We start from the raw sequence: 25,817 nt of genomic DNA, 5'->3' as shown, positions 1-25,817 counted from the left end.
ATTTAAAAACATAGTGGCATCATGACAAAAACCCTGGCATTTTAAGTGTTAAAATTCTGAAAATTATGAATATTTGATATTTATGATTAGGACTGATGTTACTATAACATTTTTTATAGCCTGATTTTGAAAAGTGCATCTTGTGTGCAGGACAGTACGAGTGTGTGTAGTATTAAAGTGGGCCCTGAGGGTGAAGGCTAAGGCCTTTAGAAAAACCTTTAACTTGTTTGGATCAGCAGATACACTGGTCAGAGAATAAGGGCAGCAGAGAGGATCTTCGGGTCAGTGGATTTTATCATAGTAACAGCAGTAGATGGACATTGTATGAGCCGATAGCAAGATGAGGTCACCCTCATCTTCATAGAAATTTTGAAGAAACTCCACTTGCAAGAACTCACAACCCACAATACAAATACTTAAAGCTGCAATACAATACAATACAAATGTGGAATCCAGAGCCAATTAAGGCTAATACAGTATAATACCCACTACTGGATGAAAACACTATAGAAATACAAACATAAATTATGTTGATTTACACACAAACAATGATAAACTGTGATGCCAACAGACGAGGCCAAATGTAGATCAACAAAGATAATAAGTATATAAAACATCATCTTTTTAAAATACTTTACAAAATACAGTTTTTGTGAAAACAGAAATTTACACTTTATGCCTTTTTGTGTAGGATCCTGCACAACAATATCAGTCTTAAGCCAGTAGGTACTCCAACTATTTTTTTCATTGTCAAACATTACGTCTTCAATAGACAATGACTCCTCAAGTGACATCACCTGAGGCAATTTATCAAACTTCCTGCAGCTCCCTCTGGAGACATAAAAGGCTTTATACAACTTTTTTCCACATATGCTGGTGTAGACTGCTATCCAACATCTGTAGCAGACTTTAGTCTGTAAAATCAGCTCCCCTTTAAGAACATTTTGGAATAACATGGTCACAAAATGGGAAGCATGCAATTAAAGTTTAAAAAAATACAAAACTTTAAGCATTACATTTACTGCAATGTGAATTTTGGTTACAACACGTTCTACTTTTTCAAGTTAAGGCAACAAAAGCCTGTGGGCAGTGTTAGAAAAAAACATGGTTTGGCTTAAGATAAGTACGCTTGTTACACACATATTGTAAGGCCACGTGACCTACATCACGTGGCATGCAATTCAAATATTAAAATAACTAAACTGACTTTTGACTTCACAATAAATCCAAACTGCCTCCCGGGTGAAAGTCCAGTGTTTGTTTGACCCATCCACAAGCCTTATACAGACTTTCTTGCTTTTTATAACACAGTAATTTTCCACTGAATTAAAAACAGCTGCCACCTGATGCTTATCATACTGTCACAGGTGCCCCTGTGCGTCTGTGTCTGCTGCTATTTGACGACTTGGGAGTGACAACCATCTGCAATGCCGGTACCCAAAGTACTCCATTTGAGTAATAGGTAAACAACAATTATTATAATTTAAAAGCTACCGTATTATAAAATACAGAATATTGACTAAGTCCCATTCTCTGAATGTGGATAACTTTCTTCCACTTTCCTATCCTGTCAGTGACAGAAGGCACAAATGTGAAGGACGTCTCAAGTGTATGTGGCACACAGAGAGTCACAGTAGCAGGATGGAGACATCTCATTGGTAAAGGAGGAAGTCCTTGATACTGTGAGGGAGGAAGAGGCCGGAGGCTCTGTGGAGACGACTCCTTCCCAGACTTCGACGAATGCAGAAGCGACAGAGCCGAGACAGAGAGCAGGGACCTTCAGAGACAGAGGGCAGAGTTGTTATACCCTCCAATACAAACATTGGGTTTATGTTCCTTGCATGAGTGTCTGGAGCATACCTTTTTTCTGAAATACTAGTCTCACTGCACTGTTTGGTGATGACAGATCTTGAGGAGTCTTTCCCTCTGCGTTCCGATAACACATATCGGCCCCAAAGTCCAGCAGAAGATCCACAACATCGACTGCTCCACCTCGAACTGCAGCATGTAGAGGACTGTCCTGACCACACCCGATTTGAACATCCGCTCCTGCACATGCAAACAAACAGAAAAGGTCAAAGCAATCGTCTCGAAACAGCCAAATTATGTAATTTAGACCTTTAACATCCAAAACCAGACCCAGACTGTTTTTCCAGCACTGTGTGGTTACAGTTATTAGGAAGCAGAGAGAAAACTGATGGCTATTCAAAGAAATAAATAAATAAAACAATGGGAAGTTAGGGCTGAACCACAGAACCATAAATAATATCAATTGCAAATTATAACAACAGATACAAACCTGCCATAAAAAATATGTGCTGCTCTGAACTGTGAAACTAGTTTCCTGTTTCATTGACAACGAGAGTGAAGACAAACAGTAAACTGCTAAAAAAAAAAACCCTGGGAGCAACATAAACTAAAGCAGCAACTTCATCTGTATTTATCTTCATTATAAATTAATCTGATGATTATTTTCTCAATTAATTGTCTAGAAGAAAATTGTTAAAATGTTCATTATAATTTTCCACAGACCATGGTCACATCTGTAAAAATCAACACTCCAAAACCTGAATATACTCAGTTTATTACAATGTGAGAAAAATAAATATCATTGTATTGTCACATTTGACAAGCTGGAATCAGAAAATAAACTGTGTTTTTGTCAGGAATCAGAAATAAGATTTTTTTTTTTTAAAAAAAGCAATACTTCAAGATGTTTTCTGAGACGCTGCAGAGTTTGCTGCTTACATTACCTGAGTGTAGCAGCATCCTGACTGACTCTGCAGCCCCGGCCATGCAGGCAGAAAACAGCGGCGTCCCCACAACCGGCAACTCCAAGTCGATATGAGTTCCATGCGACAGAAGCAGCTCCAGACACTCTCTGTGACCTGATGGAGGAACAGCATCAGAATGTGATGATGTCTTTTATACATCGAGATGGTCTCTGAATGTTTGGTGGTCCCTTGTGTGAGCAAGTTTGTTTGTTTGTTTGCTTGTTTCTTTTATTTTCCTTTCCCACGTTTTGTTTTGTAAATGCAATGAATGGAGGATGGTTGTAAAAAAAGATGGCCTTGATAAATAAAAATGAATAAATGAATATAAATTTGTTTGCACACACAAACATACATACACACACACACACACCTTTCTTGGCGGCCTCATGGATGGGTGATGCCAGCTGGTAGGGGGTGTGTGTGGAGGCACTGTGCTGCAAAAGGAGCCTAACACAAGCAGCACTCCCGCTGCTGCAAGAGTTGAAGAGAGGTGTGGCGCCATCTGTTGATACTGCCTCCACCTGAGGGGGAAGATATAAAAGGGAAGATGACGATACTACGGCCAAAAGATTCATGCAGATTCTGCAGATTCATAGGTCTGCAAGCACATATGCACACAAAAATCAAATATGGCCTGTCGACAATTTTGTAGACAAGATTGTTAAAAGTCAGTCCCCCAGTTTTGGCATTTCGAACTCATAACCGTCACATTTTTTATTGTCATCAAACTTGTAGTTTTTATCCTCCAGACATCACTTGAGGCAGTTCATCAGTTTTTGTGTGTAGTCTGGATTCGTCATTCAAAAGTGACACCGGAGGTCCAACAGGACAGATTCAAGACGCTAGTTACCCAATTAGCACATTAACAACACACCTAATGTTGAACAAATTATAATAATACTGAGCACTAGCAAATAATAACACATTTCCTGTTTCTGCCAAAGAGCTAATAAGCTATAAAAAGTAATCTTTCAGAATATAACAAGTTTGTGTTGATCTCACTCCCTCCTGGCTTTGGTTGTTAGTTTAGTTTCCTCACTTTTGTTTCTCCTCTTCTGTCTGAGCTGAACTGCTTATCAGAGTGATTTCATCCACAAACTTACTGCTCAGGCGTCAATTCAACATGCTGAATTGTCTGGAAAAAGAGGTAAAGAGGGCCGACTGACACCAATGATGCCGGACACACCGCAAAAACTAGGGCGACAGACATTCATCAGTGGCCTGACATTGAAAATCGCAGTGGTGTGTCAGGGCCTTGAAATCCCCTTTAAGGCTCTCAAACCAGTTTAAAGCGTGTGACAGCCACGTGATAAATAAAGACATTTAAAAACTAGCATCATCTGCATTTATTACCTAATTAAAAGGTTTCTCATTGATATTTTGATATTGATACTTCAACTTTCTGTTGAAGCTGTACCTATCTATATCTATGATTCCCAAATATTTAAACTCATACAAACTTAAGTTTATCTCCAAGCTACCTCAAGTGTGACACACAAATCAAAAACACACAAAAAACAAGCCTGCCCTTAAACTGCAAATGTTCTTACATTTGCACCGTTGTCAATCAGAAACTTGGCACAAGCATAATGGCCACCGAGGCACGCTTCATGGAGAGGAGACACTCTGTCCATGGAGAGGGTGTCTACATGGAAGCCCTGCAGAGGAGACCAGAGGATAAAAAAAACAGTCAGATACAACAATGTGTGCGCTGTGCATCACTTGCACATATTCAGAAAGTTTACCTGAGCGATGAGGCCTCTCAGGGTTAGCAGTCTGCCTTGGTAGGCGGCTTCATGGAGAGGAGTTCTGTCAGACCAGAAATCTGAGACACAGAGAATTAGGTTAGGATGGTCCCTACATTTGGAAAACACACCAATAAGTGCGTGATCCTGCTCTGTGTCCTTTGTGATGTTAAGATGACCTCATTTGAACCTGTTCATCTGGTTTTTCAGGGTCACACCGAACTCCAAACTTACTGAACAATACACAGAGGTTACATGCAAAGTTTTCAGGTCTCAACCAATCTGTGATCCTGAGTTCAAAAAGTTTTACCTTCAAGAGCCAAAAAATATACAGATACTCAGATTTGTTGCTTAAGTCAAAGATGTGCAAAGCTAAACCACACGCTGTCTACGCTCAAGATGTAACAAAAGTAATCCGATACACGATAATTTGTCTCATGGTACAACAAAAATTAGCTGAAAATACCAAAAAGGCAAAGAAAAAAACTTACCAGCCATCAACGAGTTGCATGCCAACCCCCCGTAGATGAACAAAGGCCTCTGCCAAGGTTGTGAGCACAGGGAAAGCTCTGTTTGAACGGCAGCCATGGTGAAAACTAAACAACAGAAGACTCCTCCAACACTGTCCAGGCGGATACACAAACCTGGAATCGGCCTTCCTCCCTCTCTTATCTGGGTCCTTGGCCACCGCCCCCACATTACCGCCTCACGCCCACTCTCGTCCCAGCCCATGCATGAAGTCCACAATATGTGCATAACAATAGTTCTTCAGAAGGGCCTGTACTCATGATGGGCCTTGAATAAAGGGCTAAAAAATGTGCACGCAAACAGCTACAAGCACATAAACCTGCTCAAGATTCACACTGCAGATACTGGGATCATACAAGAGGAGTTCTGTTATAACACGTTTTTAGTTAAAGGCTCATTAGATTTTATATGATTAAAATATTCTGCCATTGCAGGATTTATATGTTTAATTAATTCCAATTAAACACAACCTGTTCTTAAAAGTATATTCTCAAGAAGTGCCCAAAGCTATTTAAAAAAAGGTGAGAAATCGAGTCAGACTCAAGTCACAAATTTGATGACTTTGGATTCAACTTGACAGAATTTAAAAAAACAAAAGATTTGCAACTTACTTTTACACCAGTGGCTCCTGACTTCGCTTGAATCTTTTTTGAGAATTTGATGCTTTCCCCCAAACTCAAAGATCTAAAAGTGTGTTATTAAAAAGTTTGCCAAGAATCACTTAAGTTCTCTTCATTTCCTGAATCAACTAACATTAACACTATTCATTTCACAGTAAGACGACACCTAACTCCACAGATCCACTTTGTCTGAACCAGTCTGACAGCATCCATCAAGTTGCAGGGGAGAACCATGTAGAAGCAGTGCTGTGCTTAGGACGGATGCAAAATTTTGGTCAAATGACAGTTGGGGTGGCGATATTGTAAATGTCTAACAATGTTGAATTTCATGTTACCATTATGATGTTTTGCAAACGTTGGGTTTTGGTCTCCATACCTCAGGATAAATGTAGTTATTCTACATAACAACAACTGAAAACCAACAAAACATTAAGGTCGTTAGTATTCTGCGACAAATTGACATTAACATTTAACTGTTTTGTCCTTACATTAAATTTTGGTCACCTGACATCAAAACCTAAATTCAACTAAATATCAACATCAGCCGATATTATTATTATTATTATTATTATTATTATTATTATTATTATTATTATTATTATTCATGGTCAGCAGGGACAGTGAGACAGCTAACACTTTGCTAACATTAGCTAAACAGCAAAGTAAATTTTAACAAACTTGTTTCCTCACAAATTTCATAAACATTGGACTTGGCAGTTGTTAAATGGAATTTGACTTTGCATTTGCATGCAAAGACTTGAGACTTAAATGTCACCTTGAACAGTTACTTTAAAGCAACCTCTGCTCTATATCTCTAAAAAATAAGCTCATCCACTGATCTGTTGCACATTAAATATATTACAGTCGTCTAACTTCAGCTGTAGCGTTCTGTACAGGAACTCAAGTGTTTATTTTAAACAGGCATGCTTAAATGTTCAACCTCCAAACACCACAGTATGCAAATCCCCATTGTTGTCCTTGAAAAGCCTTGCCAGCCATCTCTTTCACCTCCTCTTTCACAGCTAATCTGTGTTTTGTCTGGCACTCTTCATTCCACAGAGTCGTCTCTTTTGTAAAACTAATTCAGAGAGAGCAGTCGTCTAATGTGTTCGTAGGCGAACTGTCTGTAGTGGTCTACAGAGAGATGCAACTGCTGCGATGCTGTAGACAAAGTTAAAAGATGAAGTGATGACACTTTAAAAAGTAAGCTTTATTTTCCTTACTGGGAGTCACACCATCATTTAAAACTCCCTGGTGTCAAATGAGTGACATATGAAAATATATGATATAATATGTGGATATGAAAATCAGAGGAAAAAAAAGGAATTTGCACACACAGCTTTGCACAAATAGCGAATTTTACCAACATAAACATTGATCTAAATGCAGCAGGCAGCTAACAGAAAAAAAGCTCATTGCTGTTTTGTTTCCCATTAAGCGTTCAGTTAACCAGTCCTTTTAATTCCTCTGTTCAGTGCAGTCCATACTGAGTAAAGAAAGTGCTTATCAAAGCGCTGAGGAGTGCCACAGGTTTCCATTTTTATCATTAAATATATGTATATAAAAATGCTGCATCATAGTCGTAGATTAAATGCTTTCACACAAGGTCCCTTTTGATAAGTTCATGTAAACAATGTCTGCGGTACCATGAGCACATTCATCATTCAGTAGTAGATTCACAACAATTAACCGATTAGTTGACAACTGTTAAATTCATTGCCACCTAGTTTGATTACAAATTCATCTGTGTGTGATTTTTTTTAAGGAAAAAGAAAATAAATTCCCTGATTCCAACATCTTCAATGTAAATACTTAATGTTTTCTTTTCTCCTCTATGACAGTAAATTAAATATCTTTAGGTAGTGGTCAAAACAACAAATTTGGGCATCATATAACAGATTAATCAACTGTGAAAGTTATCGTTAGTTGCAGCCCTTTTCAGTAGCCATGTTTCAAATGTGAGTCGGCATCACAAAGGCGTTTTACACCTGGTATTAACATGTGTCTTGGGTGTTCGGATCAAAAAGAGGACAGCTCTAGGTGTGAATACACCCAATGTGTCTGCCTTTTCGTGGCGGGAATATGGCGCCGTTATGCCGCCTTGCCATTCTTTATATAACATCATATCGTGGAAAGGGGGGACAGTGGTTTCACCTCTCATCTCATGATAAACAGAGAGAGCGGGTTAACGAGGACCTGCAAATCAATATCAATAAATAAGATTTCACTGGTAAATCTCAAACCACATAAAACAAAGCATTTGGTCTTTGCAAATGGAAATGATTTAGGTCTTTATTTCCATTTAGAGCTGTGAAGTGAGAGTCGATCACAAGCACTCAGACGAGAAGTATTTGGAGACGCACTCTATTGCTATCTGTGAACAGACAGACTTAGAGCTGTCCACTTGTGATCACCCGAGACACGTTAATACCAGAGTAGCACATATCACACAACGTAAGCACCTGGAGGCAAGGCAGAGACATGGACTGACTGCTATGTCGACATTTCTGGTTCTATCACTTTTTGCTTCACATCACCTTTCGAATGAGCTCCGACTTCACTGCTCGGTCCCTGCCTCCATAGTCCGTGAGGACCTGAGGCGTCCACCGCAACATCCATGACCCGATCTGGCACCAACCACTGCAGGAGCAGCAGAAAGAGGAAGTCTAAAACAGCAACAAATGCAAAGATGGAGCCAGCCACGGGGCCACAGTGAGCCCTCAGCCTCCGTAACCGTCTGTCCAGGGGGAGCACCTCCTCTCGGGCCACTCGGTCGTACACCTGAGAGAAAAACACAGTGATCAGAGTCTGTCGTTCAGTGTGAGGTCCTAGGCTGTGTGAACAATCAGGAGATTTACACGTACAGAAGAAAATCAGATTACAAAGGAAATCAGTAAACATGTTTATATGCACTGCAGTGACCTGATTCCTATATCTGTGTGTACATCCATCAGGTCAGTACTCACATTGCTCCCTTACCCCATGTCTTATTTTGAAAGCATTTTTTATTGTAACTGTATTAGTGATAAAAGATGCTGCAGCCTGGTGTCTTTCTTTTGTGTGTGTGTGTGTGTGTGTGTGTGTGTGTGTTATCTTAAGGTGTTTGAATTTTACAAATAGTCAACTGTTCATCTGTGGAAATTGATGAAGACTTTTAGAAGCCACATATACTTTTACTATTACTTGCTAAATGTTCCTTTTTTTACACTGCCTTCTCCACCCTGTAATGACTGCAAACATATTTTAAACTTGATTTTTTTAATTTTAAATAATCTTTTTATCCTTGCATAACATGTCTGCATTTTTGCTATATTTAATGGGGGTATTTGTTTTGCCTTTTATATCTTATCTCCTTACTCTTTTATTGTAAATCTGTATCCTTTATTATGTTTTTATTTGTTATTGCTCTGTAAAGCACTTTGAATTGCCATGTTGTATGAAATGTGCAATAAAAATAAAGCCCACTAGCCCACTTATTAAAAGCTGAAACAAGAAGGTCCATGCACATGTACTAACAGAACACGGTTGAATGAAACTGGAGGTTTTGGTGTTGATGAAACTACCTTTTCAGTCCTCTCAGCAACGTTTCTCCAGGTGTAGAGGTTTTGCACACGTGCGTGGATAGACGCAGGGGAGGGGACAGATCCTGACCGCTGACGGGCGATAACCGTCTCCAGACCAGCACACAACGCCCGCACAGTAGGCTCACACATGGTAATCAGGTCCTCAGGCAACACCTCGGGAATGCCCCCGACACGAGTGCTAACCACCTGAGAAACAAAACAAACACCGGATATACACGTTGTAAACAAAAACAGAAGTGAAAATAAATCCCACTTAGCACAAGACTTTAACATCAGCTCTAGCATCACTTTCAAGATTTTAATGTGATTTTTTTCTGCTGTGTAAAAAAGCACATGCTTCATCTTGACTTCAGAGTGAATTAACAACTTTGTGGACCTCTTCCGGTCAAATGTTTCAAGCCTGTCTCACCTCCCACCACACCCTGCATCACACCCAACCACACCCAGAGTACACTGCAGGTCAGCAAAAACAAAACTTTCATCCTGTTGTTAGTGACTCTTAAATAAGCCACCAGCCTCTAAATGTTGTTCCATATGCTTGAAAAAAAATCTGAATAGTTTTTCAGCCTTGGTCTGAAACTCCAAGGCCAATTTCTGACATGAAATGCTTATTATTTCTGACTTCATCAGACTGTAAAGGCTTTTTAATCATTCAAACATAGGTGGCATTTAAACATAAGAGTATTACAGGGTCCCTACAGCTTAAGACAAGATACATTTAAGACTTTTTAAGACTTTTTTAATGCCACTCTGGATTAAATTTAAGACCAATTTTCACAATAACAAAAATGTAAGGAAAAAAAAGAACCTACATCAATTACTTAAATTTAGGACCAATTTTGCCCAAGAGTTTATGGTAACATCTTTTGGTCAAGTTAAAAAGTTGGATAATCTACTTAAAATGTCAACAAAAAAAAAACAAAAAAAAAAAACACATGGAAAACATATATTATTATAAAACTATCCATTTCGTTTGCCTTGAAAAGATAAACAACTTTTTATTCATTATCTGATTGGATGTACATGTGTTGTTGTTTGGTAATTACTGAAAAGTTAAACAATAATAATTTTGAAATTTTACAACACAATACCAGAAAAAAAAAGATAAAATCTGTTTTGTTTTTTCAAAACTTTTGACAGGTCAATTTAAGACATTTTAATACTAATAAAGGCCATATTTTTAGATTAATAAATTCATTGCCTTTTAAGACTTTTTAAGTACCTGCGGGAGCCCTGGTATCAGGCTGCATTCACTTCATTTAAATCTGTCATGTCTCCTATAAATGGCCTATTTGTCGGCGAGTGGAGAGTGTAAAGAAAGCCAATCTTCACATCTAAGCACCTGAGTAGCCTAGAAGTGTTCGTTTATGTTGGCTTAAAAGAGTTGTAAAATTCCTTTTTATTATCATTACTGCAGTATCTTTTCTGCCACAAATGACAAACAAAGTGAGTGCTTTCTGTTATAGGATAGTACACACAAGCTGTTAATACATACTTTATTTCTTATACTAATTATCATATTTAACGATAGAAAGAGACTGTATTACTTTTTCCCCATAAACTACGGGCCTTTGTGATTGGCCGCTGCAGTGTGACGTTGGGTTGTGTTTTTGCAAAAGTTTAATCCGTTTCAGCTTTTAGCCGCAGGCCGCTGCGTTCCACAAGACACAATTTGATGGATCAGAGGAGATGAATACTCTCCACATTTCAACTGTATTCTCAAAATGCAAATAAATAAATAAATCATCCCTCTCTAAATTATTTTTCATTAAGCCTGGCAATAATACTGAAAGTTTAGTTTATTTTCCACATATCAACTTTATTCTTGTCATTCAAAATAAAATAAAATAAATAGAAAAAAAAACAACCCTTACACTTCTCATTTTCCGCTTAATGCCAGGCTCTAACAATCTTCAATATTGTTTACATTAATGTTTTTTATGGCTTCAGACATGACAGGACCAGTGAGGGTACGCTTACCATTACATGGCATTAATCTGTTATTGTGATTCTTCATAGTTTTTGATGACACTGTTTTCTCTTCCTCCTGAGAAACCACCAGTCTCCTGTCACATGTCTGCTGCTGCCACAACTACCACCGTTAACAATTTCTTTTTTCTATCCGTGACTCCTTTTATAAGCCATAACAGCCTGTTCTTTTCCCTTATGAGATTTTTAAGCAGCGCTTTGAGATGAGCAGCCATCTACAAGAACCGCACGCACACACGCACGCACGCGCGCACACACACACACACACACACACACGCACACACGCACGCACGCGCGCACACACACACACACACACACACACACACACACACACAGGAAATCTGTGACAAGAACTCTTCAACATCTTCAGCTGTGTCAAACCAATTATAGTCAGCTGAATGGGCTGGGTTTTTTGTAAAGCTGGTTGGTTTGAGATTAGGAAATGCTTTAAGCCTTTAGCAATAAAGTTAATTTGTACTATACAAAGATTCTTCATTCACTTGAAACATTGTATAAATCTGTGGTTTACTTTGCTGTGTGTCACAACGTGAATTAAGCTGACTTTCCAGGACAGAATAATTTAGGCAAATTTCTCTGTAACAGGAAGTGAGAGACACAGCGACAAAGGGTTAGCAAAAGGAATGAAGATATGGAAATAGATAGGAGAAATATTTCACCATCTATGGCCAAAAGTGTTTAGGTTTTCACTTTGAACATTACATGAGGTGAGTTCAAGGATTAATTTACTCCTCTCCAGCAGTAGGAGTGTTATCAGTAAAATCAACTGCTTGCCTGGTTATTGTATCTTTGAACTGAAAGCTGACGGACTCTCTCCTGTGACGTTCCTGTGCTTTGATTATTGAATGAGTTGCAACACACCTGTAGTCCACAGCTGGCTCCTTCCACGATAGCCATACAGAACGCTTCAGTCAGAGACGTGTTGAGGAAAATGTGACCCTGCACCAGAACTCCACGAACATCTTTATGCTCCAAAGCCCCCAGCAGACGCACCCTGCAGTGACACAAGTCAAAAATCAAAGATGTATCAATAATAATTATTATTAAAGTACTTTTCATACAAGATGTAGCAAAAAGAATAGAGCTAAAATAAAAATGGAACACATTAAAACGAGGGCAAATAATAACAATAAAATTACATGATAAAAAGACAGATTACAATATATAAGTGAGAAAGAAAAACAGAGACCATAAAGAAAAATACAAATAAGAGAATTAGTAAAAAAAAAAAAAATTAATAAATAATGACTGAATTCACAGAGGCTACATCTCTTAACACTCTTGGTATGTTATTCCACCAATTTGGAGCGTAATTTAAAAAAATAAAAGCTGCTGCTGAAGATTAATGGATTAATGGAACAATTTTGTTAATGCATTTTTCCAGCTTTTCCATGACCATGGAAACCCTGAATATGAGCATTCAGTAATACCTGTCATGTAGTTGGTATTTCTCTCTCACTTCCTCCAGTACGAGCCTCTTCGGTCCCTCTCCACCGATTAGGAAGTGCAAATCTGGATGTTTGAGGCAAAGCTCTGGGATTATTCCACCAAGAAGATCAATTCCTGAAAAGATAAAGCAATTGTGAACTCTTTCTTTGACAATAAAAGTAATGCAATACTTAATTCATGCTTATTATAGCCTGACCAATGATGATGACCAATGATTTGTAGCTAATTCCAATATCCAAAATTTGAGTGTTTTAAAAATCTGATGTTGCAGTTACAATAGAGCTGACAAATAGCCAATAAAACATGTTACGCTTTGCAACATTGTTGGCAGGGAGAGTGATTTTGCTGAGCTGGAAACAGAAAAACCCACCAACCCACCTACATTTATTGGACGATGTGATTAAGCATTTACATTTAGAAAAAAATAAAATTTTCATTGAGGGTAAATGTGAATTTGTTCTACCTGACATGGCAATCCTTTATAAAACATTTCAATAGAATAAACCCATGACTGATTCTTGATAACACTATAATGACATCCTTTTTTAAATTTCAATTATATATTTTTCTATTATTTTTAATGTGTTATAACAATCTTTAATTGTTATTATTTTTTTATTTTTGCTTGTTTGCCTTTAAGTTTGTGTACTAAGTACGTGTATATGTAATTGTACATGATCTTTACGCTTAAGAATGTACAGGCATATTTGTTCTGAAGGAAATTTAGTATGTATATTTTAAAAAAACAAAACAAAAAAAACAATAAACAGAAGTTGAAAATGATCAGATGTTTATATTTTAAAGCTGTTTCATTTTTAGGTGTGAACGACTCAACATGAGAGCTTGAACAAAAACCAAGCAGTGTCCTACTCACCAAGACAATCTACCACCTACACTGATCTGCAGAAATATGAACCAAAAATAGCTAAAATGTTCAGCATTTCTGTACCTTTTCGGTAGACAAGACGGCTGATGACAACTATAGTGATCCTGTCGTCTTGGCGCTGGGAGGGGTCGGGGGTGAAGTCTGCAGGGTCGACAGCGTTTGGAATAACAGACACTATCTCTGGGTTGAGAGCTGCACGGAGCACCGTGTTCTCCTTACTGGTGTACGACACACACACAGTGTGGTTGGTGTCACACAGCGACACCGTCAGAAGCTTGTTGGTCAAAACTGAGCTCACATCAGCGAAGCCGAAGAGTGAGTGGTCAGTGAACACCTGTAAGTGATGATATGTTTTAGGTTCATGTCAGCAGATTATGTGCAGCAAAATGATTCTGAGACCTGGCTCATAATAAGTCTTATACCGTGTTAAGGCCCATAGTCTTGGCGTGGAACAGTGCGTCATGAGCCATGGCAGAGAACGAGCTGTGTGCATGCACCACAGTGATGCGTTCCCTTACAAACACGCAGCGCATCAGTGGGAGACTGTGAAAGCAGGTGGTGGCTGTGGACTGGTTGTACATCACCTGCAGGGGGAGGTAGTAGACCTTCAGTCCGTTGGTCAGGTACCTGACACCCTTCCTCCTGCCATAGGCGTGGGTGACAATTACCACCTTGTGTCCCTTTTCAATCAAACACTGGGAGAGCTGGTAAATGTGACTCTCTACTCCGCCCATGTTTGGATAGAAGAAGTCCGACACCATGCAGATTTTGTGCTTCCTGCTTGGTGCCCCAGCGACCTCTGCAGGAGCCCCAAAGACTCTGTGAGATGAAGCTGCCACTCTCCTTCGTTGGCCCATCGTAGATGCGTTGCGTGGCTGTGCACCTCACGAGTGCTGAAACAGTTAAGTCATTGATCTATTAGTTAATCTACAGCAAAGTTATTGATGTCAAATGTATATTTGTGTTAAATAAGATAAACCATTTTTTCCAAGCAAAAATATCATACATTTAGTGCTGAAACAATTACATTATTCTGCAGCAATTTGGATGTAGTTTAATTGTTTAAGTAATTTAAACACAAAAAAATGCCACACACCCCCAGTTTCTAAATTCTTGGGTGTGGGAATGTGCTTTCTCCTCAGTTTATTAGTAAATTGTATGTATTTGGGTTTCAGACATCATGGGTTGATTATTTTTTTATTATCCACTTTACTTATTAGTTTATTTAATCTCAGAAAGCTGTGAAAAATGTAGGGATGTCCTGATCTGGTCTCAAAAAACAGTAATGGGCCAATCAAGACATTTTTTAACTGATGGGGATCAGCTATATTGAGCTATATTAATGCCCCAAATTGGACTTGGGGGCAAAAAAAAAAACAAAAAAAACAAACAAACATTGGGACATCCCTGAAAAATTATTCAATTTCTTCCTTTCTTCAGAATATTTTATTATATTTGTTTTTTGTATTTTTAAAATATAAAATTATTCTAATTTCAAATTTAGTTTTTCTGGGCATTTTTCCAGAGATTTTCTTGTCACCTTTTATTCATTTCTTGCAATTTTGGGGGGCAGGTCTTGTTAAGCTGCTTGTTACATTCTCCTCGTGTTTTTGAAAGAAGTCAAATCAATTTGCTCAGGAAGTACTTAGTCCAAATTAACAATTAAATAAAATTAGTCCAAAATTCTGATGATGACATTCCAGCTATATAGTTCACATGACACCTCCCATACAACATCCAGGCTGTTATCATATGTAAACATCCTCCAGCACTAACTACTCAGCTGTGATATGATACTCATTATCATTTTTGCGGATTACTGCAAACAATCAAGCTGAACAAACTGCTGTAATAATGTTTCTTAATGAACTCAAGCGTTTTTCAGTCAACCATAAACGTGTTCTTTCTTATCTAAGTTGACCAACATGTACACCTGTGATAGTGTACCTGTGATAAACCAGCCTTGGTGCTGCAGTGAAGCACCTGTTTCATTTCACTCCTGGGTGTAGCAGCTTCTCTGTAAGCATTACACATATTTGAGGGTAAATTGTTCCTTTAACTTACATTTGATATCTGTTAAACTACGGAATAATCCGGCTTCTTTCTCAGCACAAGCATAGTATAAACAAAACCTCTGAGACTGGCTGGTATAATGTAAGGTGACAACTCTTCTAAGCTACATCAACATTGTTTATGTTCGTTATACATTAGCATCAAGCTAACAAACTGTTTTTCATATTTAACCACTTGGTTCACATTGAATCATATAGTTTTCCTCTCTGTCCGAACTGCCTTACCGTGGACAAAATTTCAATTCTCTTGCAGCCTGTGAAAAAGCACAGATCTCTATTTCGGATATATATTCATTTCTACTCGCTAGCCCCTGAGCTAGCCAGTTAGCCGCCCGCATCACTTCCTGGTGCGTCGCTGCGTCATACGCAACGACGCACCATGGAGCCGTTGCCATATATCCCCTATCTCTTGTTGCCATAGACATATTTCTGCCATCTGCTGTAGAGACGTTTATGACATTATTATCGAAAATTTTGCCAAATTTTTGTTTTATCGTAGTCTCATGCGGTCTCATACTCTTACAAGGTAAGTTTCACACACACACACACACACACACACACACACACACACACACACACACACACACACACTATTTTATAAGTCTCACTGTAATATAAATGACTTTACTGCTGATTTTAATCATGGGATTTTAATCAACTGACCCTTCAACTCCAAAGATAAAGCAGGATCAAAGACAAATGTAATTTCGTTTTTTGAACTTTTTTTTAGAAAAATGACAAAATGAATGAAAAAAAATGAAAAAATCTACCTTCTACTGTCTTCTTCTACCTTTGGGATATTTTTTTAAGGTACATTAGGCTACCACTATACATGACTAGCTTAAAGCTAACCTTTTTAACCTTTTTAACCTTTTTTTGGGACAATAATAGCATTTTTAAAATATATATATAGACCACTTCATACAAATTGTAAAATAGAAAGAAAATATCAAAATTACGAATCATATACTGTTACAATGCTTGTAATATGTTAGTATGCCAACACATACCAGTTTGTTACCGAAGAACAAGTAGTCATACCAGTACTAGTAATATTTTCACATATGTATACCAGATATTTACCACTGCAGTACTTAAAATAAGCATATAAGAAATGGTGAAAAATCATCTTGATATAATTGTTTCATTATTGTTGTTTCATATAATGGAACAAATATTAATTATATGATATTTTTGTGTATATATATATAATATTAAGTGTATGTTCATCTTTTTTAATAAAAAAATGTACATTTATTATTTTAGCATCACTGCCTTTACCATTAAAAGACGGTTGAACCATTTTGTTGACCATGGTTTTAGACCGTAAAAAAAATCATACATGAAGAGTGATTATTCACAAAGAAGTGTATCATGTAGGCCTATCTGGCTGCTAAAAGATTTCCGTATTTGTGTTGATATGGTTCAAGTAAGAAAAATGAAAATAAATGTCTTAAAGGAATACAAAAAAAAATGCATTAAAAAAACATACTGAGTTATACGTTTCTGCTACTAAGGTTTTGGTGAAAATGCGTGTGTTTGCGTACGTATACTTAGCAAATGATTTGATAAATGAGATTTGGATTACAAAGCAAAAATATTGTGATAGCTGATAAAGTGTTGTTGTTGAAGATGGTCCCCAATCGATCAGTGCGTTTGGATTTTTTTTTGTGGAGGCATATGAGAAAATAAAGTTGTTTTTTTTTACCAATCCATTGTAACACAGCATGACTGATTGATTAGAAATGGTTGTTCTGTTGATGATGTTTTCCTTTAAAGACAATTGAGGACAGAGTTTGCCACTCAGGTTTTGTCATTTTGCTGTTCTGCTGAATTTGAGGTCATGAACTTCTCTTGAAAATGTTGCAACAACGGAAATGTACTGAAATCGAACCGATTTCAGTTAGATAAGGTGGAAAACAAGATTGAACAAATTTATTTGACATGGTGTATTGTTTTTAATTGCGCCTGTAATCTCTCCCACATGCACATACACATGTTACCACATTTCCTCCAGCTAAGCAAAAATAAGGCTGAATTCATTTTCTGCCTAAGCTCAACTAACCTGCCCCAGCATGCTGTAAAGCCTAAAGTAACACTAGAACCCTGTGACCAAGAATTTAACGTGATAACTAAGCTTTTACAGTGGCTTGGTGTTCAGCATAAAGAAAAAATATTTACATAAACAAAGGTCACAATGATGACAGGATATAAAACAACATACGAAACTAGCAATTCAAGAAAATATATATATATACACAAAGGCTAAAATGGATTATGTGGGGAACAGGTTTGTACAGTTTCTTTCCCAGTAAAAACAAAATCAGTTTCATTTTACCATGTGTTGATCTTGAAAAAGTCATTTTCACATGTTCACATATCATTGCAATTCCCTGTCATCCAGCTTGTGTCAGATTTAGTTTTTTCTTCTGTTTGCATCCACAGAAGCAAGACTGCTGACCCAACCTAGACTATGGGACCAGAAGTGGACTGGCCATCTGGACCAGCAATATATTTCCCAGTTCCCAGAGTTCAGCAACATCCTTTAAAACTGGAAATGATGAGAATGTCTTTGGCTGTTTGGTTTTCAAGGTAGGGATTATTCACTCTTTGGTGTCATACCTCTTCAATGTCACAAACCTGTCAAGGGGGTTTCTTCCAAAGTATCCAAACTATGATGTGACATACAATGACTGTAACATGTTTATTTAAAAAAGTAAAGCAAATCTGACAACACAACAACTTTCAGTTTAACCATCATATCACAAAGGCAGTTACAAAAGAACAGGTTATATTTAAGCACACATTATAAGGAGAGAAGAGCTTTGAACAAGGAAACGTTACAAGAAAATCACAGTAGATAGTCAGCCATAGGCACATACATTTTTGATACCTTCCGTAAATATCTGCATTGAATTAATTATGTTTTATTCAAATTTAAATTAACAATGCTGGTATTGTGTTAAATATCATCTTTATTGTAATAAACGGTCAAGATAACGACTTATAAAACTGTTGCATATCTACCCAAAATTCAGATTTTCCATAATTGTTGCAAAGTATTACAATATCAAATGAAGTTACCTAAAATGTCTGCAGTCAATGAAACGTTAATTTCTCACATTTGAGGTATGACATTTACAGTATATACAAAGTTTAATCATTAACTGGCTCAGTTTTGTGCTGTATTTCTGTAATGAAGTTCTAAGGAGTATATATCTGAATCAGCTGAGCTTTTTTGTGCATTCAGAAAATTTTGTGAGGTCTTAAGCCACAAACATTTGATGTTACCTTATCTTTAAACCTACCACTGATCCTAACGAAGTCTTTTTAGTTCATACCTGAACCTACCAGATTGACCTAACTCACTTTAATAACTAAGTTCTTACATAAACCTGCCTCTGCTCAGGACCACAGATATATCTACATACTTGAATACCAAAAAGATGATTCTGAAAGATGAAATCTGTCTTTAATTTTGTTTATAGAACAACTTGAAAAGATCTAAAAAGCACTGAATTTAAGATACCTGTAGATACTGTGTCACTTTATCTTCACATCACAGAGGGTTTTCTCTTTTTTACAGTCCTTAACTTTGAAGAATAGAACTTTAACACCTCCCTGTAAACATCCATGGAGGCTTACAAAATGGGCATATTTTTCTGAAACACCACATTCCTTGAGTGGCATGAATGCAGGATGTAACATGCTTGTATAGTCTCTGTGTGGGCATGATGCCACATTTGTGACTAACAGTTTCGGTGGAGAGTTCTTTTATATTGTCACATTTCAGTTGATCATGTGTGTTTCGCAGTTTATATCATCGTCTCCACCTCTCCTGTCCTCCGTGAACTCCTTTACCAAAGACAAAAGACATGGACAGATTAATTACACTGAGAGATTCCAGTAACAATGACTGATCAACACAGAGGAGCAAAAGTGGCAGTGGCTTCATTTAAATAACTGCAAGAAGTGTTGCGCAATTCTGGATTTGAATGAAATACAAATTTCTTGCATTTGATAAATACTTGAAAAACTTACCGGGAGAAGTTTGAACACGACAAGAGCAGAAAAAATCCAAGCACCAACATAATGGGTATGATTGTTAAGTACCGGAATCTAAGGTTTAAGGGTTCTCTCACCAACTTGTAAAATTCTGTGGAAAAAAACATTGTAACTTTGCTTTTAATGTGAAATGCCAACAGTGGTGGAAAGCAGAAGTGCAATTTAAGAAATTAATAATACTTCCTAACTGTACTTATGTATGTTTGTGGGTATCTGTACTTCACTTGAGCTTTGATATTTATGTCAACTTTCTCTTTTACTCCTCTATATTTAGGGAAAAAAAATGTATAATTTTACTCCATTAGAATTTCCCTAAGCATTTTAGTTACTTACTTGAAAATAGGGAAGGAACTAGCTACATGAGAAAGGGACAAATCTTGGCAATAAGCAGTTTGGTAAGAAATGTTCCACAAATAGCATAAAATGTCTAGTGGGAAAAAAAAGAAAGAGCGAGGCAAATAGCTATATTTTTAATTATCATAATTACATACCTAATAAAAATGTACATATTTAAGATATTTTTAAGCACTTTGTCAAGCCATTTACTTATTTGTTTGTTTGTGTTTTACTTTATTTTTTAAAACTAATTTTAAGGTTATTTTTTCCATTTTTGGGTCATTTCTTCTTTAGTTGCTCATTGCCTCATTCCCATGTTTTTGAAGAAACTAAGCCAATTTGTTCAGGTTTCAAAGGGTTAAAGTAATAAACACCGATTACAATCCATTTATATAAAAAGTGTTATTGTGAAACTGCCCATTATGCATAGGGAGCACTTCTACTTTTAGTACAAGTATATTTTGAGAGTAATACTTTTGTACTTTTACTTCAGTTAAGTTTTGAATGCAGGACTTTTACTTAACAAAAGTCAAAGTAAAGAATTTCTACACAGTGGTATTGCTACATTTAATAAAGTAAACGGTTTGAGTATTTCTCCCCCACTGAGTAATGATGGTCATCTGTAAGTCCCATACTCTGAAATAAAGTAAAAAGAAACAAAACAGTTACCAGGACTGCAGTCAGAGCTGGTTGATATTCCTTTAGCCTTGACGTTACATGTAGGTTTTGAGGTCCAGTTGAGTTTAGTGCTGAGTGTGCTGTTGAAATGGTAAAAGCCAGAGGCAGCATCCAGGACGTGGTGTGTGTGGGTTATGTAGGTTGTTGTTGAATTATGAAGGAGCTCTCCATTCAAATTCCACTGAATCTCAGCCTCTCTGTAGCGTCCTTTTACGTAACACTTGAAAACTTTTCCACTTCCACTTAGGTTTTCATGCTGACAGACATTGTACTTTGCTGTTGAGAGAAGACTCAAGTTAAAATTGCACAAGACTTTATTGCCTCTATTGTAAATTCATGGATGAATGAATGAGTGAATAAATGCCTCAGGAATGCAGAATGATTGTTGACTTACCAGAAACGCTTAGATTTACATGTGATTGCTGGTATGTGTCTTGAACGTGAAAAATGCATATGTAACGCCCCTGGTCATCTGCGGTGATGTTGGTGAGCAGAAAGGAGCAATTATTGCTGTTCTCAGACAGAAATGTCGTGCCCCTTCCCTTATATGTGCCATAAAAGTTTGAGGAGTTCTCATTGTGTTTGAACACCAGCGTCATGTGTGCTTTTTCCACCTGCCACCTCAACTCCTTGTTCAAATTTCTCATTGAACAGTTGCATGGCAGAAGGACACTCTCTTCTAAGGTGCCATTAATAGTCTCGTTATCACCTAGAGAAAAGGTAAATTAATATGAATGCAGTTGTTGGATTCTCCTCGAAATTTTAAATATTTCATTTTCTAAAAGACATTTCTCAACACATACACAAAAGATTTAACTTAGAAATATCTGCAATGAACAGGACTCCCCGTGCACAGCCAGTGTGATCATCAGGTGCTGGTTGGTAGCAGGAATATTTAAAATGAAAAACAAAATTGACCACTGCACACTGAAGGACTTAACTGTGACTTTATCCAGAGTGAGCAATGCATTTCGCCTGTAGCTTCTACAGGTTCACTCAGTTAAATTACATGGGTGTTCCCAAGTGTGATAAATACATGAATCACATGATTATTTATCGACATCTTTTTCATTTCTTTTTTTTTCCAGTGAAAAAAGACAAGTCCAGTGCCATCTAGTCCATTATATTGGAGAGAAGACAATCATCTGGCTGATATCTCCAACACATGGCAACTTACACCAAAACAACCCAGACTGATGAAAGGTAAGAGTGAAAATAGGTATTTTTGATTTTGATTGTGGGGTGAAGTGTCCCTTTATCTAAGATTTTATATTCCAGACTTTTATTATAATAGGGTATTTCACATTGTGTTACTGGCTGATCCTGTTTGTGTAGAAACTTAATTTGATGATTTGAATGAAATCTCAATAGTGAATTCAGTTAATTCATAAATTTGAGTTAAAATACTTTAAGTCAGACAGACTCTATTCTATTGTTTGTTTTTTTAAAATGAAATTTTTAAGTTTAATACCTTGCAATTGATAAAATATTTAGGGGGATATACTGAAAGAAATGGAATATGATATAATGAGTATGTTTTCTTTAGTGTATAATTGCCTGAAAAAAGGGAATCGTGTCTTTGTTAAATTAGATGCAGCCATTTATATCATGGATGTCTTAGTTTATAGTTTATATCTACACAGGGAGGGGGTAGTTGTTTACAGAGAATGCCATGTCGCACCGCCATGTTTCTACAGTAGCCCGGAATGGACAAACCAAACACATGCTCTAAACAGAGCCATTTGACTTTTGTTACAGCCACTGTAGTGGCAGTAACCAGTTTTGGAAAAGAGATTTTTTTAACATCAAACTGCTTTATTTAGTAATGGCTTTAATCACCAGGTCCCTTTGTTTTGGAGAGGAAGAGACTTCTGCCAATATTCAGCTACCAGTACAAACCAGTACCAGTACAAACCTCCTGAACATCTGCATTTTAAGTTATCAGAGAAAAGAGGTGAGCACACGTTAGTAGGTGCTAGACTTGCGACCCACCTCTGACGATGGAAACACAGATTTTTAATGTGAAACTCTTTTATTCAGTGTTTTTATTTCACCTGATCTGTTTGTTTCAAAAAGAAAGAGACCTCTGCAGACAATTCAGCTCATGTTAAAAACCTCCTGAACAATGAAAACTGAGGGATTTGTAACCGGGAGAGGTTTCAGCTGGTTGCAATCTACAGTCCTTGCTGCTAGATGCCAACACTGCTCCTTTGGGTTAATGATAAGAAATAAGTTCATTCCACTTAATTCTCACAGCCTACTCAACTTTCTCTATTAAAATAACAATTATAAAATAACAACCATGACAGTGTAAATCAATGTCATGTAGCCCTGGGCCATCACTAACAGTGTGCACATATGTATGTGTAAACTACTTTTATGTCTCTCATTTTTAATTTTTAATGAATTTGTTAGCATCTGTTTGTGTTGTTTTAATTAAGTTGCTTCCGCAGTAACATCTTCATTGTGTTTAGAAGGAATGTCCCTTGTTTGTGTCCAAGATTTTAGATAATCCTCTAATTTCGAGAGGTCTCGGCTGTAAATCACTCTCTCCTTGTTGTACATGTGCTTACTGTAAGAGTGCCTCAAATTTACACTTCCACATATGAAATCAGTTTAGAAACTCTACAAACTCCATCTGGTTAATTAACTGCGCAGATTTTACAGATGTTACTTAATTTGTAAACTCTGACCTTTCTGTGCTTTGCTGTTCAAACACGACTGCACAGCCACTCCTTGAGATATGTAGGCAGACTCTAACTTTGTGTTTCTCTCCAAGTGCACAAAGACAGAAGCCAAATGTAGAGAGTCTCTGTTGTCTCAGATCACGTAATCTAAACAATATGAAAACCTTGACCTACATAGTTCTCTAGTCTGACTGATATCCAACAAGTAAAGTAGTTTGGTTCTAAAGAAGAGGAAAGGTCAAGTTTTGGTGTCATTAAACAAAGTAATGGACAAACCTTTGCAATGATTCTGAAGATTTTTTCACTGAAGCCCAAAATCTGGAAACTCTGATGAGTGTAAGTGAAGTTCAATAACGTTAAAATAACCAATATAAATGTGTTTGTTTCTGTATGTTTTAATACATTTCCTTCAAATAAGATTGAGCTCATAAACAAAGCATTCGAAGAACATGTCACCTAACGACACATTCATATTTGTATCTCGTGTGAATTGGTTTGATTTATGGCTCTATAAAACTAAAAATAAGTGAGAACACGTTTACTTTCAACTCAGTCCAAAGATGATAAAAGACACCAAGAATTACATCCGCGCAGTCTTCACCAAATACAAATATCCATATCTCTACCACAAATACTGACTCATGCCTCAAGTTAAGTTTCATAAATAACTTGACACCTTACTTCACAGATAAGCCCTGACTTGACATTGACAAATCCCTCTTTTTGTTGTAATCAAAACCAAAAATACCTCCTTGATCCCTGGGGGGAAATTGTGATATGTTAAAGTCGCTTTGATGTAAAGTATAGAGCAATATAAGAAAGTAGAAATAAGAAGTATGTAAAATGTAAAATATTATTTTTTATATTTAATTTTTTATTATGCTACAATGTTTGACATTTGTATGTAAAATATTCAATATAAAATTATGTGCATTATGCTACAGTACAATGTATAGAACATTGTAACCCCATTTAACCCAATTTTTTTTATACTAAATTAGAATGATTAGCTGGATTTATGCCTACATATGACTATGACATGGCATAGTGGCAAAACTCTCTTGATTTTACAAAAGCAGTTGTTGTTTCTTTAAAACATACCACCTACAGTTAAATATTAAGTGTTAAATAAAAAAAGTTTTGTGTTACAATATTAGACTTTCTCTTAGCTTATCTCTGAACCCCTGTAAACACATTGCACTTATTGTCAATTGATTATTTGTTTAGGTTTAAATTGGTGTTAATGTGATGTTTGTTTTAAGGGGACAGCTTTTGTCAGGCAAAGCTATGCTTATATTAGGCAATCCATAAATGGGAATTGAAACACAAAATGCATGACCATCACGTTATTAAGTACCAACTATTCCAGTATTGGAATATGGCCTATAGGGTCTGCAGTAGTCTACACGGGTGGTATATTCTACTGCTGATACTAATAATAATGTAATAATAAACTTCATTTGTATAGCATGTGTCAAAACACAGTTACAAAGTGCTTTACAGGACAAGATAGAGTAGTATAAGATAAAAAACAGCAATAAAATAATTAAAAACATTTTTTAAAAAACAGCAAAAAGCAAACACTGAACATAAGACCAGAATAAACTCACTGTGTAATTTAAAATAGAATTTGAAAAAAAAGATAAAAGAGGAATAGAAACTAGATAAACAACGGATTATTGTTTAAAAAAAAAAAAACAAAAAAAACTTCCTGTTATAGCTTTTGAGGGGTGATTTTAAAGTAAATATTGAATTTACTAAATTTGACACTCAAATATTCCATATAGGCTCATTTAATATAAGATTACAAAACGTCTCTTTGTACCGTAATTATTCTGCATCATGTGAGCTTTAATGATTTATTCTCTACATTACATTAGAGATTAGATATTCTCTACATCCCAATTTCTCAGTTTTGAGATCAATAAAGTATATCTATCTATCTATCTATCTATCTATTACTGTCGAGCGTCTGACTGAAGGCTTACCTGAGACAATGAACACCATTAACACTCCCAGGAGAGTCTTCATGTTGCGCTCTGCGGGTAGAAAAGACTTCAGTGTCTCGAGGATTTGCTGCTAACTTTATCCAACAGTCTCTAAAAGTTTTATCTTTCTAATCCGCCCCGCGACTTGTTATTGTCTTGGCTATATTTCCAAGATCCACCAAATGAAGGTGGTTAAACCCCCAGCTCGTGAACATGTCAGCGATCCATACGCGTCCGTCTTCAGCGAGACTGAAACCAAGTTAAAGTTCAAGAGCCGTTGGTGCGAGTTTACGCAATAGCGTCATAAATATATAAAGGAAATTAGTAACCGCTTAGTGATTGACTACCCGCCTCCTATTCAGGACGACAGACACCACGTTGAACTAAGGGACTGTTCA

The 25,817-nt window shown here is 36.8% G+C and overlaps 3 protein-coding genes and 1 long non-coding RNA gene across 4 annotated transcripts; 1 reads left to right on the top strand and 3 right to left on the bottom strand.

Moving 5' to 3' along the window:
* Nucleotide 1: 1 nt before the first annotated feature.
* Nucleotides 2-5,558, bottom strand: asb11 (ankyrin repeat and SOCS box containing 11). Its single transcript, XM_042495078.2, has 7 exons — nucleotides 5,011-5,558; nucleotides 4,520-4,599; nucleotides 4,325-4,432; nucleotides 3,145-3,295; nucleotides 2,754-2,888; nucleotides 1,861-2,049; nucleotides 2-1,777 (listed from the first exon to the last, which is right to left on the bottom strand). The coding sequence occupies exons 1-7, from the start codon at nucleotides 5,273-5,275 to the stop codon at nucleotides 1,653-1,655; spliced, it is 1,053 nt and encodes a 350-aa protein (XP_042351012.2). The 5' UTR covers nucleotides 5,276-5,558; the 3' UTR covers nucleotides 2-1,652.
* A 1,295-nt stretch (nucleotides 5,559-6,853) lies between these two features.
* On the bottom strand, nucleotides 6,854-16,050 carry piga (phosphatidylinositol glycan anchor biosynthesis, class A). Its single transcript, XM_042495332.2, has 7 exons — nucleotides 15,891-16,050; nucleotides 14,016-14,486; nucleotides 13,657-13,927; nucleotides 12,689-12,821; nucleotides 12,120-12,252; nucleotides 9,231-9,437; nucleotides 6,854-8,448 (listed from the first exon to the last, which is right to left on the bottom strand). Exons 2-7 carry the CDS (start codon nucleotides 14,448-14,450, stop codon nucleotides 8,161-8,163), a joined length of 1,467 nt encoding a protein of 488 aa, XP_042351266.2. The 5' UTR covers nucleotides 14,451-14,486; nucleotides 15,891-16,050; the 3' UTR covers nucleotides 6,854-8,160.
* Nucleotides 15,419-23,724, top strand: LOC148188524 (uncharacterized). The gene is made up of 4 exons (XR_015777651.1): nucleotides 15,419-15,635; nucleotides 18,111-18,257; nucleotides 21,833-21,947; nucleotides 22,587-23,724. It is a non-coding gene; the product is annotated as an uncharacterized LOC148188524 (long non-coding RNA).
* Nucleotides 18,356-25,783, bottom strand: LOC121949602 (CD276 antigen homolog). Its single transcript, XM_042495336.2, has 5 exons — nucleotides 25,420-25,783; nucleotides 21,139-21,453; nucleotides 20,736-21,020; nucleotides 19,707-19,821; nucleotides 18,356-19,520 (listed from the first exon to the last, which is right to left on the bottom strand). Exons 1-5 carry the CDS (start codon nucleotides 25,460-25,462, stop codon nucleotides 19,481-19,483), a joined length of 798 nt encoding a protein of 265 aa, XP_042351270.2. The 5' UTR covers nucleotides 25,463-25,783; the 3' UTR covers nucleotides 18,356-19,480.
* Nucleotides 25,784-25,817: the final 34 nt, after the last annotated feature.

Source organism: Plectropomus leopardus, chromosome 10, assembly GCF_026936395.1.
Source record: "Plectropomus leopardus strain MGB_pleo_1.0 chromosome 10, ASM2693639v1, whole genome shotgun sequence".
Lineage (NCBI taxonomy): Eukaryota > Metazoa > Chordata > Actinopteri > Perciformes > Serranidae > Plectropomus > Plectropomus leopardus.
The sequence above is the reverse complement of the archived record's forward strand: the minus strand, read 5'-3'. Positions and strand labels throughout refer to the sequence as shown.